General features: G+C 47.6%; 2 protein-coding genes across 3 annotated transcripts in view; one reads left to right on the top strand and one right to left on the bottom strand.

Moving 5' to 3' along the window:
- ACY3 (aminoacylase 3) overlaps nt 1-18,098 on the top strand; it is a 62,515-nt gene that overhangs the window by 18,923 nt on the left and 25,494 nt on the right. Inside the window, exon 1 of one of the 2 annotated variants that reach the window (XM_088447072.1) lies at nt 10,623-10,651. The exons of the other annotated variant lie outside the window; for it this stretch is intronic. The gene's annotated coding sequence lies outside the window, so the exon portion shown is untranslated. Of the gene's footprint in view, nt 1-10,622; nt 10,652-18,098 lie in introns of those variants that run through there. 2 annotated transcript variants of the gene reach the window in all.
- LOC148506247 (acrosin-like) lies at nt 1,217-16,457 on the bottom strand. Its single transcript, XM_088447049.1, has 5 exons — nt 16,379-16,457; nt 15,697-15,895; nt 10,541-10,806; nt 8,124-8,269; nt 1,217-1,438 (listed from the first exon to the last, which is right to left on the bottom strand). Exons 1-5 carry the CDS (start codon nt 16,455-16,457, stop codon nt 1,217-1,219), a joined length of 912 nt encoding a protein of 303 aa, XP_088303175.1.

Genomic DNA, 18,098 nt, shown 5'->3' with positions numbered 1-18,098 from the left:
GTCGCGATGGTCAAGACCATCGCGACCATCATCCTGCACGCTCGTATATGCTGTGGGTGGTGACCCTCAGCTATACGAGCGTCCAGGAGGACGCTCCATATTAATGGAGGTGGGCCCTGATTCAGAGTGAGCACTCTGGTCAGAGCGTCCGGCTACGCAGACCCATCGCAGACCCATGTAATTGACAGGAAGTGCTGTTTGTGGGTGGTGACAGGGGGGTTGTCAGCCGAACGCAGGCGTGCCACTGTTTGAACGCCGTTGCAGGCGTGTATAAATTAGCCACTGCCATGCCCTACGCAGCCTGAGGACACAAAGCATGCGTTGAAGTTAGCAATTTCTGAGCATTTGAATTTGCCCGCCCAGTTGAGTCATCGGCGGTCCCTGCAGCATATGTCTGGGTGGTCAGCTGACCGCCCGTACATGCAGCCAGATGCACCAATATATAGTATCTGCAGCAGTGGCGTTTCTAGAGAGGAGGGGGCCCGTGTGCAGTCTCTGACACAAGCCCCCTCCTCTCGGCAGCCGGCAGCACGCTGAGATGTTCGCGGCCAGCGCCGGAGTTATAGACTCTGGGCACTAGAGTGTGCCCAGAGTCTATAGTGTATGCACAGGTCACCAGGAAAATGGCTGCGGAGGCCATTTTCCCTTTACTGCGCATGTGCAAACGACGGGAAAATGGCCGCCGCGGCCATTTTCCAGTCATTTTACAGCACCGGACCCCTGCACCGACGTGAGACTCCGGAGAGGTAATATAATGGGTGCAGGGTGTGCGGCGCGGGGCCCCCCTGGACCCAGGGGAAAGTGTTCCCCGCACACCCTGCACCCATTATAGATACGCCCCTGATCTGCAGATATATCAGCCATCTGCTGATTTGCAGAGTGGATGTGATATGTCTGTGAACGACGTTGACAGACATATATGGGGGTATACAACTATACATCCACCGACTCGCGATATATCGGCTGTTCGTCTGAAGGGCCGATATATCGCCCAGTGTGTACACGGCTGTTGTAACTAACTTTTACACTCAGTTTCTTTGTTTTGGTCTGTAAATATAGGTGAGATATAGAAAGAAAAAAAAAATGTGAAGTTTTTGAATTCACTTCCTTATATGTGCAGACAGGCTCAGTTCTGTCACAGACACAAACCCCAGAGTGTTGCTGAAATAATTTTATAGAGTACTATAGAAAAGCAGAATGGCATGTGCTTTGCTGGCTACACAGGGGTGTGTGCCTTCTTTCCCTCATTATTCCGGTCAGGCGTCTGTTTGGGGTAATGCGCCACTTTTCCCAGGATCCACTTCAAGAAGTACTTAGTGCTGCTGTAGACGCCAGGACTCTGTGATTGGGCACAGCCGCGACCCCAGCTTGTCACACCGATCACCTGATATTTAGAAGTAGCTGTATCCAGGCACATGAGGGGTCCCCCGCTGTCGCCCTGTAAGGGTTTGTTGAAAAAAAAATAATTTATTAACAGGTGCTGGATACTTCATAATGGAAACATTTGGGTTGTCATTTCTACGTAGAGTGAATTACATATTCAAAAACATGTTATTATTGTAAGAATAAAATAATGATGCATCCACAATTATTTACAACTTGTTTTTGGTCTCAGTGCACTTTAGAACGTCCGTCCCCAGTGCATTTAACATTTTTTTTATTTTAATTAATTGTTTCTTTGACATTTCTGTGATTTTACTACTATTCACTTTTTTGCAATATCCACAAATAATAAATGATCTATTATTATGTAGTTTATTTTAAGCTGGGTACACACTAGGTCGACGATTTGGCTGTTCGCCCGACCTGCCGACCTATCTGACAATTGGTAAGTGTATTATTATTATCTGTGTTGGATCTTACCTAGGGGCTGTGATGCTGCAGCCCCCCCAGTAAAATCCTCCACTGTTCAGTGATCCAGTGCAGTCTGTGACTGCACTGGCTTCACTGTGACTGGAGTTGGCTTCCTATTGGAAGCGCCACCTGCCAGTCACGATGAAGACAGGCAGTCAGAGGGAGGTGCCGAGGTGCCGAGCCCCTGCAGCAAGCCCAGGCCCGGGTAATTTGTACCCGCTCCACCCCCCCTCGGCGCCCCTGTTGGTGCCCCCCCCCTCCCTCTTACATCACATCAGCCCAGCACACACTGCTGTGTGTTGTACTGCACTGGGAGACTGATCGCACCCCCACTGGCTATGCGCTGGGTTGAGGGACCCACAGCGCCTTTTTTTTTCTAAGGGGACGTGACCACGCCCCGTGACTAGGCTACTCCCCCTTCACCCCAGCCCCGCGCTGCTGTTGGTGCGCCTGTGCAGGACAAGGACATGGATAATATACACTGCTACATTAGTGACCATAACACCCACATAAGCAGTAGAGCATAAGCAACCAAGTGTTAGGTGCCCTATAAGAACTAGATGAACGTAGAGTAGGAAGAAGCACAAGACGTATACACACTTATCAATTCAATTCGTCTGCCCGAAGTGTTGGGCTTGACAGCTCAAGTGGGCGGTTGAGCTGTCAATCACCGCCGGGTCCCACAGCATGTGTACGGATGATCGACAGGTCGTCCATACACACCAGCAGATGGGCAATATATCTTTCAGATAAGCAGATCGAATATGTCTGTGAACGACGTCATTCACAAACATATCCACTGTACACACCCAGCGATGCACTATAGGTATATCACCCATTCAATGGAAGGGGCGACAGGGGCATATTTATGGGTGCAGGGTGTGCGGTGAACACGGGCCCCTGGGTCCACGGGGGGACCCACACCACACACCCTGCATGCATATTATACTTACCACTCTGGAGTCCCAGACGCGGCCATTTTCCCTGTGTTTTGCGCATGCGCAGTATGGTAAACACAGGAAAAATGGTTGCCCGGCCATTTTCCCTGTAGACTCTGGGCATACTTTAGTGCCCAGAGTCTATCGGTGCAGCACTGCCGCCGGACTGAGAGGAGGGGGCCTTGGACAGAGACTGCACACAGGCCCCCTCCTCTCTTGAAACGCCCCTGAAGAGCGATATATCTATCAGTGTGTACCCAGCTTGAGTAGACTGTAAATTGTTATTACTTGTTTAAACACCAGATAATGGGCCTGATTCATTGGAGGACAGCTCTGGGAGACTTGCACACTCTGGGTGAGCCATCCATTTATGGGAAGCAAGTATGGTATAGATGTGGAAAATGGGGACTGGCTAATTTTCAGCATTCCTGGACATGGAGATGGACCAGCTATGTAACTTGTATTTAACAACTGCAGTCCTCAGGGACCCCAAACAGTGCATGTTTTATAGATATATTCTTTACTGGCTGATACATTTTAAAAGATTCACAGGTGAGCTAATTATATCTCTTGTTATAGTGAGGAGATCTGTAAATCATGCACTGTTAGGGGTTCCCGAAGACTGGAGTTGGGAAACACTGTTGTAGACTGAAATTGCACTGCACTGTTCTGCCAAATGAGGCAGGATCACCCTACACTTTGCCCTCACGCCTCAACTCTCCCTGTGCAAACTTCTGTGTACAGTACTTCTGCCAATGCCCCCAATTTGCTCCACAAACCTATTCACCTCAATGGGAATATGAGGTCTTTATGTAAAAAGGATGGCAAAAAGCAGCATAAAAACATGGCGTTATGTTCCAGAGAGACGCTTCGCTTCTCTAATTTTTTAAATAGATTTTGGGGCCCATTTATTAATGATCGCATCATTGCGAGCATAGCGCCGGCATGTATGAAAAAGCCCCGCAGGGTCAGGGGCGCCAAAAAGGAGCCCGTCCCTGCGATGTGCTGGGAGTGAAGTGACCGCATCAGCGGTTTCTTCGCTCCTGTGCCGAGAGTATACAGACCACACATGCGCGGCGGCCATTGCCGGGGGTGGGTTTATATGGAACCCTTTCCAGGCTAGTATTGCAATATGTAGGCCATAGGCTACAGAGGTTCCACCGATATATTGTCCATAGGCTGCGGGGACCAAGTTCTGTATTCTGGAACATGGTAAATCTGACAGTATTGCATCCCTCATTGAAACCTATGTTATTTGAATAAAGAAAAGGGGGAGAACTAAATAAACGGCTTTATCCAGCAAAAAAAGGAACCGGCAGCACCAGGACTTACAGCACTGCCCGGAATGCAGGTACGGTGCCTTAGCTCATAAATTCTGCGATAGGTACCATTATGGTACTGTGCTGGGATGTAGTCTGGAAGCCGACGGTCTAAATGCCGACCGCCGGCTTCCAGACTACTCAATCCCGGCGAGGGTTGAATGACAGGCGTCTAAAACTAGACGCCTGTCATTTTACCGACACCCGGCATCCCGATCGAAGTGATGTCGGGTGCCGCAGCGGACAGCCGCGGGGGGGGGGGGGTTTAGGTTTAGAGCTCCCGGGGGGACTTAGCGTTAGGCACCCCCCGGGAGGTTAGGGTTAGGCTAGGGGGAGGGAGGGTTAGGTTTAGGCACTTAGAGGGGGGTTAGGGTTAGGCACGGGGGGGGTTAGGATAGGTTAGTTGATACTTACCTTTAGGACGATCGGGATTTCCTCCTTTGTCGGGCAGCCGCTGTCGGGAATTTAATGCAGCCGGCGGTAATACATATCACACCCACTGTGCTTTATAAGATTAATTATGTGGCTAAACTATGAGAAAATGTACATATAGATAAGGTCGGATTGGTCAGCAGGGGAAATCTCCGGTGGGCTCCACTGCCTGAGGTCCTCGCCTCCACTTCTAATGTCAGGTCTCGGATAGTGCACTGACTTGAATTATACATTGTTACTCTATTACAAGGTCAGTTACCTGGCAGAGCAGGAACATGGATGTACAGACCATGCACTGTAGTATCCATGTTGTCTGCAGGCTATACCCCCTATAATGGATGGCCAAACCTCTGTGGAGGCTGGCCACAACCTTTAAGCATGGACCCTACCACCGCATTTTCCCGGTGAGCCCTTCATGCCCCTGTCCAACACTGCATATAGAATATATGCATGTTAAGGAACTGAAATACTTCTGTGTTGTTGTGAAGCGGTTATCTTTTGCCAATGGGCAATTTATACAGCATAGCAGCTTCACCAGATCCAGACCAGATCCCAACAAAGTAAGTATCTAATCTATCCCTAACCTCCCCCCCCTAACTCTAACCCTCTTTTAAGGATGCCTAACCCTAACAGTGCCTAGACCTAACCTCCCCCCCCGGGGGTGCCTAACCTCCCCTTTCCCTAGCCTAACCCTAACCCTCCCGGGGTAGGATTCCTAAACCTAAGTCCCCCCCAGAAGCCCCTAACTTAACCCTCCCCCCCCCTTGGCGGCTGTCCGCTGCCGCCGCCCGGCTTGCCTTCATTCGGTATGCTGGGCGTTGGTGTGGCAGCGTAGGGCTAATGATAGGCGTCAGGATTTCGACGCCTGTCATTAATACCTTGCCGGCAGGGGCGCCGAGGGGGGGGGAGCGGGTACAATTTACCCGGGCCCAGGCTTCCAGAGGGGCCCGGGTGCGGAGCAACCCCCCCTCCCTCCTTACTATCTCCCAGCAGCCCAGCAAACCTGCTGGGATGCAGTGGGAGATTGCTGTGGCTGCTGCTTAGCAGCCGCGAGCAATCTCCTATGCCTGAGGGGGGGAGTGATCACACTGATCGCGCCCCCCTGGCTTTGCGCCGGACTGAGGGGCTCACAGCGCCCCCTCCCCGACGTGCGGCGCTGCAAATTTATTTTTTTTCTTTGAGGGGGGCGTGGCCACGCCTCACGCGATTAGGCCACGCCCCCTCTTTACCGGGGCCCGGCGGCGGTCTCAACGGCCATGCTTGCCGGGATATGACAGTCGGGAAGCCGGCGGTCGGCATTTCGACCGTCGGCTTCCTGACTGCATACCCCCAATGCACATCAGCACAGGGCCAGTGCAATCACACAGAATACTAAACTAAAACATAAAAAGAGACGTATGGGAGGATCCCTCGTGCATTGGTATATCTATAATGGATGCAGGGCCCTTGGGTCCAGGGGGGCATACCCGGCGTATATACAGTCAGGTGCATAAATATTGGGACATTGACAGAAATTTTATATTTTGGCCTCTATTCACCACCACAATGGCTTTGAAATCAAACAAACAAGATGTGCTTTAACTGCAGACTTTCAGAATTAATTTGAGGGTAATTACATCCAAATCAGGTGAACAGTGTAGGAATTACAACGGTTTCTATATGTGCCTCCCACTTTTTAAGGGGCCAAAAGTAATGGGACAAACTAAACAATCTTAAATCAAACTTTCACTTTATAAAACTTTGTTGCAAATCCTTTTCAAGCAATTACAGCCTGAAGTCTGGAACGCATAGACATATCACCAGACGCTGGGTTTCATCCCTGGTGATGCTCTGCCAGGCCTCTACTGCAAATGTCTTCAGTTCCTGCTTGTTCTTGGGGCATTTTCCCTTCAGTTTTGTCTTCATCAAGTGAAATGCATGCTCAATCGGATTCAGGTCAGGGGACTGACTTGGCCATTGCATAACATTCCACTTTTTAGCCTTAAAAAACTCTTTGGTTGCTTTTGCAGTATGCTTCGGGTCATTGTCCATCTGCACTGTGAAGCGCCGTCCAATGAGTTCTGAAGCATTTGACTGAATATGAGCATATAATATTGCCCGAAACACTTCAGAATTAATTCTGCTTTTGTTAGCAGTCACATCATCAATAAATACAAGGAAACCAGTTCCATTGGTAGCCATACTTGCCCACGCCATGACACTACCACCACTATGCTTCACTGATGAGGTGGCATGTTTTGGATCATGAGCAGTTCCTTTCCTTCCCCATACTCTTCTCTTCCCATCACTCTGGTACAAGTTGATCTTTGTCTCATCTGTCCATAGGATGTTGTTCCAGAACTGTAATGGCTTTTTTAGATGTTGTTTGGCAAACTCTAATCTGGTCTTCCTGTTTTTGTGGCTCACCAATGGTTTACATCTTTTGGTGAACCCTCTATATTCACTCTTGTGAAGTCTTCTCTTGATTGTTGACTTTGACACATATACACCTACCTCCTGGAGAGTGTTCTTGATTTGGCCAACTGTTGTGAAGGGGTTTTTCTTCACCAGGGAAATAATTCTTCTGTCATCCACCACAGTTGTTTTCCGTGGTCTTCCGGGTCTTCTGGTGTTGCTGAGCTCTCCGGTGCGTTCTTTCTTTTAAAGAATGTTCCAAACAGCTGATTTGGCCACACCTATTGTTTTTGCTATCTCTCTGATGGGCTTGTTTTGATTTTTCAGCCTAATGATGGCTTGCTTCACTGATAGTGACAGCTCTTTGGATCTCATATTGAGAGTCGACAGCAACTGATTCCAAATGCAAATGTCACACCTAGAATCAACTCCAGACCTTTTACCTGCTTAATTGATAATGAAATAACGAGGGAATAGCCCACACCTGTCCATGAAATAGCTTTTGAGTTGATAGTCATATTACTTTTGGCCCCTTAAAAAGTGGGAGGCACATATAGAAACCGTTGTAATTCCTACACCGTTCACCTGATTTGGATGTAATTACCCTCAAACTAAGTCTGAAAGTCTGCAGTTAAAGCACATCTTGTTTGTTTAATTTCAAAGCCATTGTGGTGGTGAATAGAGGCCAAAATATGAAAATTCTGTAAATGTCCCAATATTTATGCACCTGACTGTATAATTATACTTATCACTCCGGAATCTCACTTCGACCGGTGTTGCAGAGCAGCATAAATTACTGGCGCAGCAGCCATTTTCCCGGAGATTTGTGACTGCGCAGTAGAGAAGTCACCGGTAACATGGCTGGGGCACAAATGCGCAGTAGACTCTAGCACAAAGCTGGAATCTACTGCGCTGCCAGAGAGGAGGGGGCCAGCACGGAGGCTGCACACGGGCCCTAACATCTCTTGAAGCGCCTGGGCCCTCATGGCTTTAGAGGGAAGGGGCCCATCAAAACAGTAGAGAGGATATTTACACACAAGAGAAGATATTCCAATTCTCCAGATTGCAGGTATTTTGTAGCCTTGGGAGGAATTAGCAGCATGTGCAGTTTTTTTACATTAGAACATTCAATATTTCCATATACACTTGATCAAACTTCATTATTGTTGTTTATTTTGCATCCTACCTGACAGCTGTCAATTCCACCTTCCTCGTACCCTGCGCAAAGATTGTATTTCCAGACACTCCCATTGTACCATTTAGAGCTGTTACACTTTTGTAGACCAATCAGATTCACTTTAGCTTCTTGCAGAATATCTGCTGTCTCTACACCTGTGGAGATGGTGAGAGCATCACTGTACACTGGAGCTGGCTACAGACACAACATGTTATAGAATGAATGATTGTCTTCATGTAAGATCAGACATATCTCAATTTCGGCACACACATTTCCGTAAAGGTGGGTACACATTAGACGATATGTCGCCAGATTCAGTGGATCGGGCGCACATATTGTCCACATCGGCATATGTGTGCCCACTATGGATGACTTTGCGTGCTCCGGCAGGTCGTCCATCGGGGTCGTTCCGTCGGCCCTACATGCATGTACGGCCGTCGGAACGACCTTGCTGCCGACACCATGCAGGTGAATGGAGCCGTTGCTCGACATATCAGGCAGTCAGACAATGTACCGGATGCCCGATATGTCAGCCTGTCGGGCGTCGCATTGCTGTCTACACACATCGGTAAGTGGGCCTGATGCAGAGATCTATGCTAATGCCATCGCAGCTGCAATCCCGTACGCAGCTGCTGTGTGAGAATATGCAAATGTCGCAGATGCAGAGGAATGTACTGAGACCGCCACCTGCGGCTTCTGTGTACACAGACGCAGCATCGGTTGCAGATCCTTCCATATTCGGACTGTATGGTCCCGCTGAATGGCCACATGTACAGAGATGCCGGAGCCACTTTCACTGCGTACGGGATTGCCGGTGCAGGCTGTGACACCCCCCAAAAAGAGTTGTGACACGCCTGTGGTCTTTGTCACCATTCCTTGTTACCTCCCCCAAACGCTCCCTGACAATCAATAACATGGCAAGTAAATAGTTGCTGTGAACATATGGGCCCAATGGAAAAAACTAATGACGTGTAACCCACAGGCCACAGCGGTTAATGACGTGTAACCCACAGGCCACAGCAGTTAATGACGTGTAGCCCACAGGCTACAGCGGTTAATAAGTTTGGTAAATCCACCAACCTAAGAGCCCCCATAAAAACCTATGTAGGCTGCTTCTGCTGCTGGAAATATAGGGACCGCAGCTATCTAAGTAGGGATGGCCATCAGCGTGTCTTCCATCGATGGTTACTATTGATGGCAATGGTGGAACAAATCATCAATGGTAGGTAACTATTCTGTGTAGTGCCACTAATGGTTTTACCATACATGTTTTCGAGCATGCGCAGAGCAGAGGCTGGCGCTGCAGTTTCAGTGTCAAGGAGGTGGGCTATCCCATTCCCGGAACAAAACACTATAACCCTCATTCAGAGCCGCTCGCAAAAAGCGAGCGCTCGCTCTGAATGAGGGCGGACGCTTTTGTTTTAAAAGCTGGCCTCCTGGCCACGCGCTAAGCTGTGGGTAAGCACCCACAGCTTTAGCGAGTGACCATCGCGACCATCGGGGCTTGCGACGAGACCCTTGCGGTAGGGTCTCGTCTACTGCAAGCCCCAGGTAGCTTCCTACCTTCAGGAACGCCTCTGTTTGTCCGGCCACCCCCCCACCCTGCCTACAAAACGGGGCAAGCTGTTGATTAACATCGACAGCCGCCCCGTTTTTAGTGAGCCCCGGAGCGAGTGAATTTGTCACTCGCTCCGGGGCTTGCGCACGCGCACTTTGAGCACTGCGCGTGCACAGGCCCTAACCATCCACCTGCTTGCGAGCACATGGCGCTTGCAAGCGGGTCTGAATGAGGGCCTATGTGTAAGAGCCAGGGGCTGCGCAGGACTGTTGGCTGACAGACTAGCAGCTATTTGCAGCAGCAGCAGCAGCCCTCTGTAAATGGCAAAAAAACCACACTCGGCCCACAGCTACCACCGATAAAGGGAAGCAATCTGGTTCTCATTCTAGTAAAAGTATTCAACATCGACCATAGACAATCGATGGTTTAGAATCATCAATGGACAATGGCCTTCCCTACATCTTAGTACTGTGTAAAATGACATGGTGGGAGACAGTAGTCTCCCGCTTAGCATAAACCTGCTGTTCCAGAATTCTACACCACTACCTGCAAGCAGCCATCTGATGAGCTGTACAGAACCCCTCAAGCTACGCACCATTACCAGTGTGTATGTAACAGTGAGTACATCTGTACCTGCTATCTATTAATAAATTAACTTCACTGGTTAAGTAACTGGGCTGTTCATAGTTTGAATCATCCACCGGTGGTGCCTACATAACTGTGCAGTATCAACACCCGCACACGCATCATTTCCAACAATATCACGTAAATATTATTTGATAAATAGGCCCCAAACTTAGGCCCATACTGTATACCATTAATTCTACTAACCTTTCCCAAGGAGCAGAATATAATATTAGTTACTCACTGTTCTCCTTCATGACTCCCCAGCCACTTATATAACATGGATGCAAAGAGGTGATGTTCATTGTCGCCTTCGGCAAGCAGGCCGGCTGTGCAAAGTCATCAAATTTCACAGGTAAGTTCAGCTCAATCACTGCAATGTCATTGGCCTCAGTGCGTGGATCGTATTTCTCATGCTGCATGTACGACTTGATAGATCGTAGCTGGACCTCATTAGATAACTCCGACAATTGGAAACCACCCACAACAATTCTCCACTTGTTCACATACCTTGTAAATTCAAAACAGACAACAACATAGTAACCACTGGTTCAATTAGTTTTCACAATCTGATTAGCTGCTTTGGGACAGCCTCTCCACTTGTCCTGTCTCTCTTTCTCTTTCTCTCTCTCTCTCTCTCTCTCTCTCTCTCTCTCTAATACTGAATGGCAATACCATTCAGTATCAGGGGTAAATTTACTAAGATTCGTGTTGGTCCCGATTTGTCCCATTTTTCAACTCGGATAGGATTTATCAAAAACGGCCTTTCTTTTTCACTTGAAAAATCGGGAATTTACCATGGTCCCGGTTTTGACAGGATCGTTTTGATTGATGGTGTATTTGATCGATTCTATCCGTTTTGAAGCCCCGATTTCACCTCCCGAATTTCTCTCCCGAACAAGCAGCCTGCACATATCAGTGAAATATTGTTTAATTTTTTTTTAAATTTAAGGGTCAATTTAAAAAAAAAAAAATAAATGACGTAGGGTCCCCCACCAAAAGCAAAACAAGCCCCGCGCTTGTCAGCCAGTCCTGGTTCCTAAAATTACGGGGAACAAAATGAGTAGCGTTCCACCATAATTTAAGAACAAGCACCAGGCTGCAGGGCCAATCCTGGTTTTAAATATAGGGGGGGGGGGAATTGCGTAGGGGTCCCCTATATTTAAAACCAGCACCGGACCCAAATCGACCGGGGTATAATGCCACAGCCGGAGACCCTATTACCGGGTCTCCAGGGCCAAAGCATTCTCACCCCAAGCCGGTCAGGCCAAGCCAGGGATCTCAGGGGAGGTGGGGACCCCATCAAAAGGGGTCCCCCTTTCCCGAACCCCAGGCTTGGTCTGAAGCCCGGGGCTCTTCCCCGCACCCCTGGAGCGGTAGGTACGGGGTTAATAAAGTGTAAAATAGTATTAAACTATTGTATTTTACAGTGGAACTACAGGTGCCAGCATGCCTGCCCTTTGGCATTTGTGGAACTACAAGTGCCAGCAGGCGGCCAGCACCCGTACCCCCACTGTAAATTAAATAGTTAAATAAAGACAGAACACACACACCATATTTAATAAAAGTTTATTACAGACATACCTCAATCACACATACTTACCTTCTACCAGATGTTTCTGTCCCCTTGTCCCTGTAGATTCCAATGGGGGTACCTGCAACAAAGATCTTATTCTCACCTGATCCTCGCACTGGTCTCCGTAGGATCCCGGGGGGTGTTGGTAAAACAATAACACGTTTACCCGAAACCAAACGGACTAGTATTGATATGTGTCTTGTCACACATACCAATACTACGCGAATGCCAGCTGCAGGGACGTCACAGGGTTTCCCACGTCCCGCCAGCCAATCAGAGTCCGCTTCACATCTAGCGGCTTCTCATTGGCTGGGGTACACGTTGCAATCTACGGGGACAAGGGGACAGAAACATCTACAAATAGAAGTTAAGTATGTGTGATTGAGGTATGTCTGTAATAAACTTTTATTAAATACGGTGTGTGTGTACTGTCTTTGTTTAGCTATTTATTTTGCAGTGGGGGTACGGGTGCTGGCTGCCTGTTGGCACTTGTAGTTCCACAAGTGCCAAAGGGCAGGCATGCTGGCACCTGTAGTTCAACTGTAAAGTACAATGGTTAATACTAATTTACACTTTATTACCCCTGTACCCACCGCTTCAGGATGAGAATGCTTTGGCTCTGGTAATAGGGTCTCCGGGCTGTGACATTACACCCCGGTGGTTTTGGGTCCGGTGCTAGTTTTAAATATAGGGGGACCCCTACGCAATTGTTTCCCCCCTATATTTAAAATCAGGACTGGCCCTGCAGCCTGGTGCTGGTTCTCAAATTACGGTGGAACCCTACTCATTTTGTTCCCCGTAATTTTAGGAACCAGGACTGGCTGACAAGTTCGGGGCTGGTTATGCTTTTGGTGGAGGACCCTACATTTATTTTTTTTTTAAATGAACCCTTACAACACACTTTCCATTCATAAACATATACAGTACAAATCACACTGATTTGTGTATGTTAGATTGCAACTCGCAGCTCAGGAGGTGGTGCATTTAAAACTTCTATTGAGTCCCCGAGTTGAGTGTAAAACGACCGAATTTAGCAAAACGAAAAATGGTAAATTCCCGATTTAGGCAGAAATGAGTGAAAAGTACTTCTGATTTGAGCCGATGGTGATATAATTTCTATTGCAAAAAAACGGCTGAATTTGCGGCATAAAACCACCCGATTTCAACCCGAAAAGATGAACAAATCACCTGCCTTTAATTATAGTAAATTCCCAAAAAAGTGATATTATCACCCGAAAATGCAAATCGGGACCAACAGGAATCTTAGTAAATTTACCCCACAGAGAGAGAAAGAGATAGGGGTGCGTTATACGAAAGGTCGATAATGAAAAGGTTTACAATAATTTGGTCGACACAGAAGGTCGACATGCATAAAGCTTGACATGGCAGGATGTCGACAGTATAGAATGTCATAAGGAATAAAAAGTCGACACTGTCAAAATGTCAACACAGAAATGGTCGATTCATTTTTTTTTTATATATATTTTCTAACCCTAATCTTCATCCTAACCCTAAAGCTAACCCTCCCATTGGTGCCTAAACCTAACCATCCCTTCCAGCCTAACCCTAAACCACTTAAAAAACATGTGTCGACATTTCTGACAATGTCCTTGTCGACCGGTTGAACCTGTCGACCTTTTGTACCTGACAACCTTCTGTACTGTTGACCTTTTGTCATGTTGACCTTTTTTCATGTCTACCTTCTGGTGTCGACCAAGTGATTGTCGACCTTTCCATAGTCGACTTTCAAACGGAGCCCTAGCATACTCATTCTTGCGCAGGAAATATTATATAAAGACATCCTTTGTTCTGTCATGAAATCTTTACAGAATTAGACAAAAGTTGGACCAACAATCAGAATAGTGTGCTATAATTGTCAGCCCCCAAGTCTGTAAATCTATCAGTGTAAATATTTTGTCAATAATAATGTATGACATCCATAACCCATATTAGTTGGCGGAAGGTATTTACAATGGTGAGCTGGCTCATAGTGCTCTCTAATGGTTTATCCTAATTTCGCTTATGTGAGATAATACAGAAGTAATACAGAACCAAATTATAATCCTGGTCTATTAAGCCACAGAAGAAAGATTGCTTTCTGGGCAAGCTTGCTGCAGTTTCCATTGTCACCGGGCCTGATCCTGAGATTTACGCTAATGCAATCACAACTGCGATCTCTTACACATTGCAGGGGCGTATTTATAATAGGTGCAGGGTGTGCGGTGCACACGGGCCCCTGGGTCCTGGGGGTCCGCACCGCAAAACCTGCACCCATATTTTACTTACCTCTCCGGAGTCTCACGTTGGCACTGATGTCAGCGCTGTAAAAACATTAGGAAAATGCCCGCCGCGGCCATTTTCCAGTCGTTTTGCACATGCACAGTAGAGGGAAAATGGCCGCCGTGGCCATTTTCCCGGTGACCTTCTCATGCGCTATAGACTCTGGGCACACTCTAGTGCCCAGTGTGCTGCCGGCCGCCGGACTAAGAGGAGGGGGCCCGTGACAGAGACTGCACACGGGCCCCCTCCTCTCTAGAAACGCCCCTGATGCATTGCAATAGTGAAACTATGCTAATGTCCTCCAAAGCTTACCCGATCATAGGAACACAAACTGCCGCCTTCTCATATCCTTCCTGCGAAGTGCATCAGCGTAAACATCGGGAACATCGATGCAGATCGGGCAGCCACACAGCTTCTGAGTGAAGTCTGACCTGTATCAAACACAGCGTCTCTACTGACACGCTGAGAGCTCTCAAGCTGCGATTTATTTATGCACGGCCTAGAAACGGCGTTTGAACGGTCAGACACGCCTGCGTTTCACCCCGCGTTACCTCCCCCAAATGCTGACTATCACTCGCTGTGTGAGTAAATCCTCTATGCAAGCTAACTGGCTAAAAATCGCTCAATCAGTGTAAATATCAGAATTGCGTAAATCTCGGAATCAGGCCCTCCATTTTGTCTGTAGTAGGTAAGCAATCTCAAAAGAGAAGACATGAGAGTGATAGGAGTGAATAGACCTTGATGGCCAGTGTTCAGAAGGCAAGTTCACCGAAATAAAACTCCATGAGGTGAAACCACCGTAGGCCCTAATGGGCTGCTTTGTCAAAGTGCAAAAATCCTATTGCTGGCGTAAACAGAAGTTTATAGGGACTCTTCTGTCCATATGGGGAATATATATTATTGGTCATGGCCACATATGGTGGCGATACAAAACTATTTGGGGGGGCTATTGCTGGGACAATGGGCCTGATTCAGCATAGATCGCAACTGCTAAAGCGTATGCAGACGGACGATTGTTGCGTACTGCGCATTACAGCGTGCACAAAGGTATCATTGCGATCACGGAGACCACCATGGAGAGCCATCACATAGTGATTGACAGGCAGAGAGCATTTGGGGGTGGTCGGAGAAATGCTTTGCTCGCCACAGGTTACTATTCCCGCTCTATGTCCACGTGGATAGCAACTGATGACAGGGGCCTGTAGCTTAAGGGGATCTAACCGCAACAAAGCATTGGGAAGCCTACTTAACAAGTATAGTGGCGTTACATGTACCAAGGCAATATTTGTTTTGGTCTTCCTTTTACACTGCACATGCACACATCAGCAAAGATTGGCTCGGCAAAGCAGTACGTTCATCTTTACAGTTCTTGGCTAGTCTTGCAAATCAATAGTAATTAGCAGTACATTTATTTTTTTTTTTAATCATCCTTATCACCGTGATTGGGGCTCTGTTGATGAATTAGGCCAACAAGACTAATATTTCAATTATAACCACATAATTTGTCATTATTATTATTATTATTATTATATACCCTTCCTTACCTCTTCATGGCTTTGAAGCAGTGAGCTGCTGTTAATACCCACATCTCATTCAGAAGCGTTCCTCCACATGAGTGACGATGGCTAGTTCGAGTAGGGACCTGAATGCTCACCAACCATGGCCATGCACCTGGCTGCGCATCCACTCCCCCAACAATCCGCATGCTGCCATAGGTTTCCACCAGGGGGCGCATACCGCAGCCTAGGAGAAGGGAGAGAATATACAGATAGTAGGCCATGGTACTAAAATCACACCCCCGGCTGTCCTGTGGCTTGCGGCCACGAGACCCTACCGTAAGGGTCTCGTCGCAAGCCCGATGGTCGCGATGGTCAAGACCATCGCGACCATCACCTGGCCGCTCGCTATAGCTGTGGGTGGCCACCCACAGCTATGCGAGCGGCCAGGAGGCCGCACAAAGAAAACGAAAAAACGCCCTGATTCAGAGCGAGCGCTCTTTCAGAGCGTCTGGCTCTGAATCAGGCCCAGAGTGTACAACCTGGGGTTTACTTCATCAACATCCGCCTCCCCTTTGTACTTATGCAAATGTTTCTATCTTGTTTGTTATTGCTTAATCAAATGCAAATCTGTGCACCCATTATGCAATTCTATTGTTATATGTGCTTACATCAAGAATATAAACTATTGATAATAATGCTAAGGATTTCTCTTTCTACCGGGACTCACTTTTCGCATTGTATCCATGGATCATCGGAGTAAGGAGTGTGCTGATAATTGGGATAGCCAGCAGGACATAGCTGGTCATCTTCTGTTCATCACCAACCAACTCTACTGACAATGCTGTTGTATGGAAGTGTCACAGGCCTCTGTGACATGCTGTCAGAACTCATCAATGACATCACAGAGAGAGCTGCAGTGATGTCATCCACACATCACATGGTGTCTGCTGGGCATATTATTGTCTGTACATTTATGTACCTCTTTATTATTATAGTAAATGTGCATGTCAGAAGTTCATGTCTGTTTAAAGTTTGTGAGCCAGGGGAGAGAAGTTATAGTAATATTGTATCATATAGTAATATGACATAGATCTTCCATATTTTACTAAATATAAATAAACTGTAAATATCTTCAAGTTACTTTTTGTGCTCTAATTTTTTGTATATTGATATGTATAACAATATGACAGGTAATTCCCAGTCTACACCAAACAGAAACGTAGAATTTGACGGTATATGGGCTACACAGTGGCCATTGGCCATTCACATCAGTCCCTGCCCCAGCAGAGCTTACACTCTATGTTCCCTATCACATGCTCACACACATACATATACACTAGGGTTAATTAGTGTTGGGAGCCAATTAACCTACCAGTATATTTTTGGCGTGCGGGAGGAAACCGGAGTACCCGGAGAAAACCCACGCAAGCACAGGGAGAATATACAAACTCCGCACAGATAGGGCCGTGGTGGGAATCGAACCCATGAACTCAGTGCTGTGAAGCGGTAATGCTAACCATTACACCATCTGTGCTAGCATTGCTTCCTCACAGCACTGAGGTGAGGAGTTTCATTTACCGACCAAGGCCCTATCTGTGTGACGTTTGTATGTTTTCCTGTGTTCGTGTGGCTTTCAGCTCCACTGGGACAAGGACAAATGTTAATGATTAAACATTCTCTTTAAAGTGCTGTACAATATCTGTGCTACATAAATAACACATCCTATCTAGTCTATCCAATTTTAATGCTAACATGTTAGCAGCTGCGATAGCACTATTATGGCAATGCAGCTGCAGGTGTCATGCCTCCTGCATGCATCATTGATTCAACCTGCGACCAAGGACGCATCATAAAATCATCTGCATGATCCTCAGCCGGCTGTGACCATGGGGTCACTACAGCCGGCGATCGCAGATGGTCAAAAGTGGGCAGGAAATCTCCATCACCCAATGAAGATCCTGGCCTCTTCCCTCCCCCCCCAAGCGCCGACACGCCTCCGTTTGGGGAAACGGTGGTCGTCGACATCCCCTCCCCGCACTGACAGTCTGCTGCTGGACTGCATGCGGTGTTGCAGACCCGTACATACGGGGCCTGCGCAGACCACTTACAATCTTACTTATATTTTACCAGGAGCGTTGAGAGCCGGACCAGGCCTGGGGCATGGGGACGTGGCCTAATCGCGCGAGGGGAGGGGGCGCTATGCAGCTCAACCTGACGATGCAACTGACGACCCCATGCAGCGGGATGCAGCAGGGGCCGACATATTGGGGCGAACATACCCCCCGATATGCCCGCCCGTCAGCAGGGGGTCATCAGTCGCATCGCTGGATACACACATCGTTTAGTTTTTTGGGTGTTTTTTTTTATAAAGGATGGATATGTTCATTTAATTTGGATACTAATTTGCATAGTTTGGGATAATTAAAAAATGAAAACGTTATTATTTA

The sequence above is a fragment of the Taudactylus pleione genome, unplaced genomic scaffold, assembly GCF_031769625.1.
Source record: "Taudactylus pleione unplaced genomic scaffold, aTauple2 ptg000414l, whole genome shotgun sequence".
Lineage (NCBI taxonomy): Eukaryota > Metazoa > Chordata > Amphibia > Anura > Myobatrachidae > Taudactylus > Taudactylus pleione.
This window is presented reverse-complemented; position numbering and strand designations above follow the sequence as displayed.

What these genes read in the sequence shown, in the direction of transcription:
- LOC148506247 (XM_088447049.1), bottom strand. Translation starts at nt 16,457, where the DNA reads ATGACCAGCTATGTCCTGCTGGCTATCCCAATTATCAGCACACTCCTT. An exon ending in CCATGGATACAATGCGAAAA is followed by an intron (nt 15,896 to 16,378) that starts GTGAGTCCCGGT and finishes CCCTTCTCCTAG; the next exon opens with GCTGCGGTATGCGCCCCCTG. An exon ending in GGGAGTCATGAAGGAGAACA is followed by an intron (nt 8,270 to 10,540) that starts GTGAGTAACTAA and finishes CCATCTCCACAG; the next exon opens with GTGTAGAGACAGCAGATATT.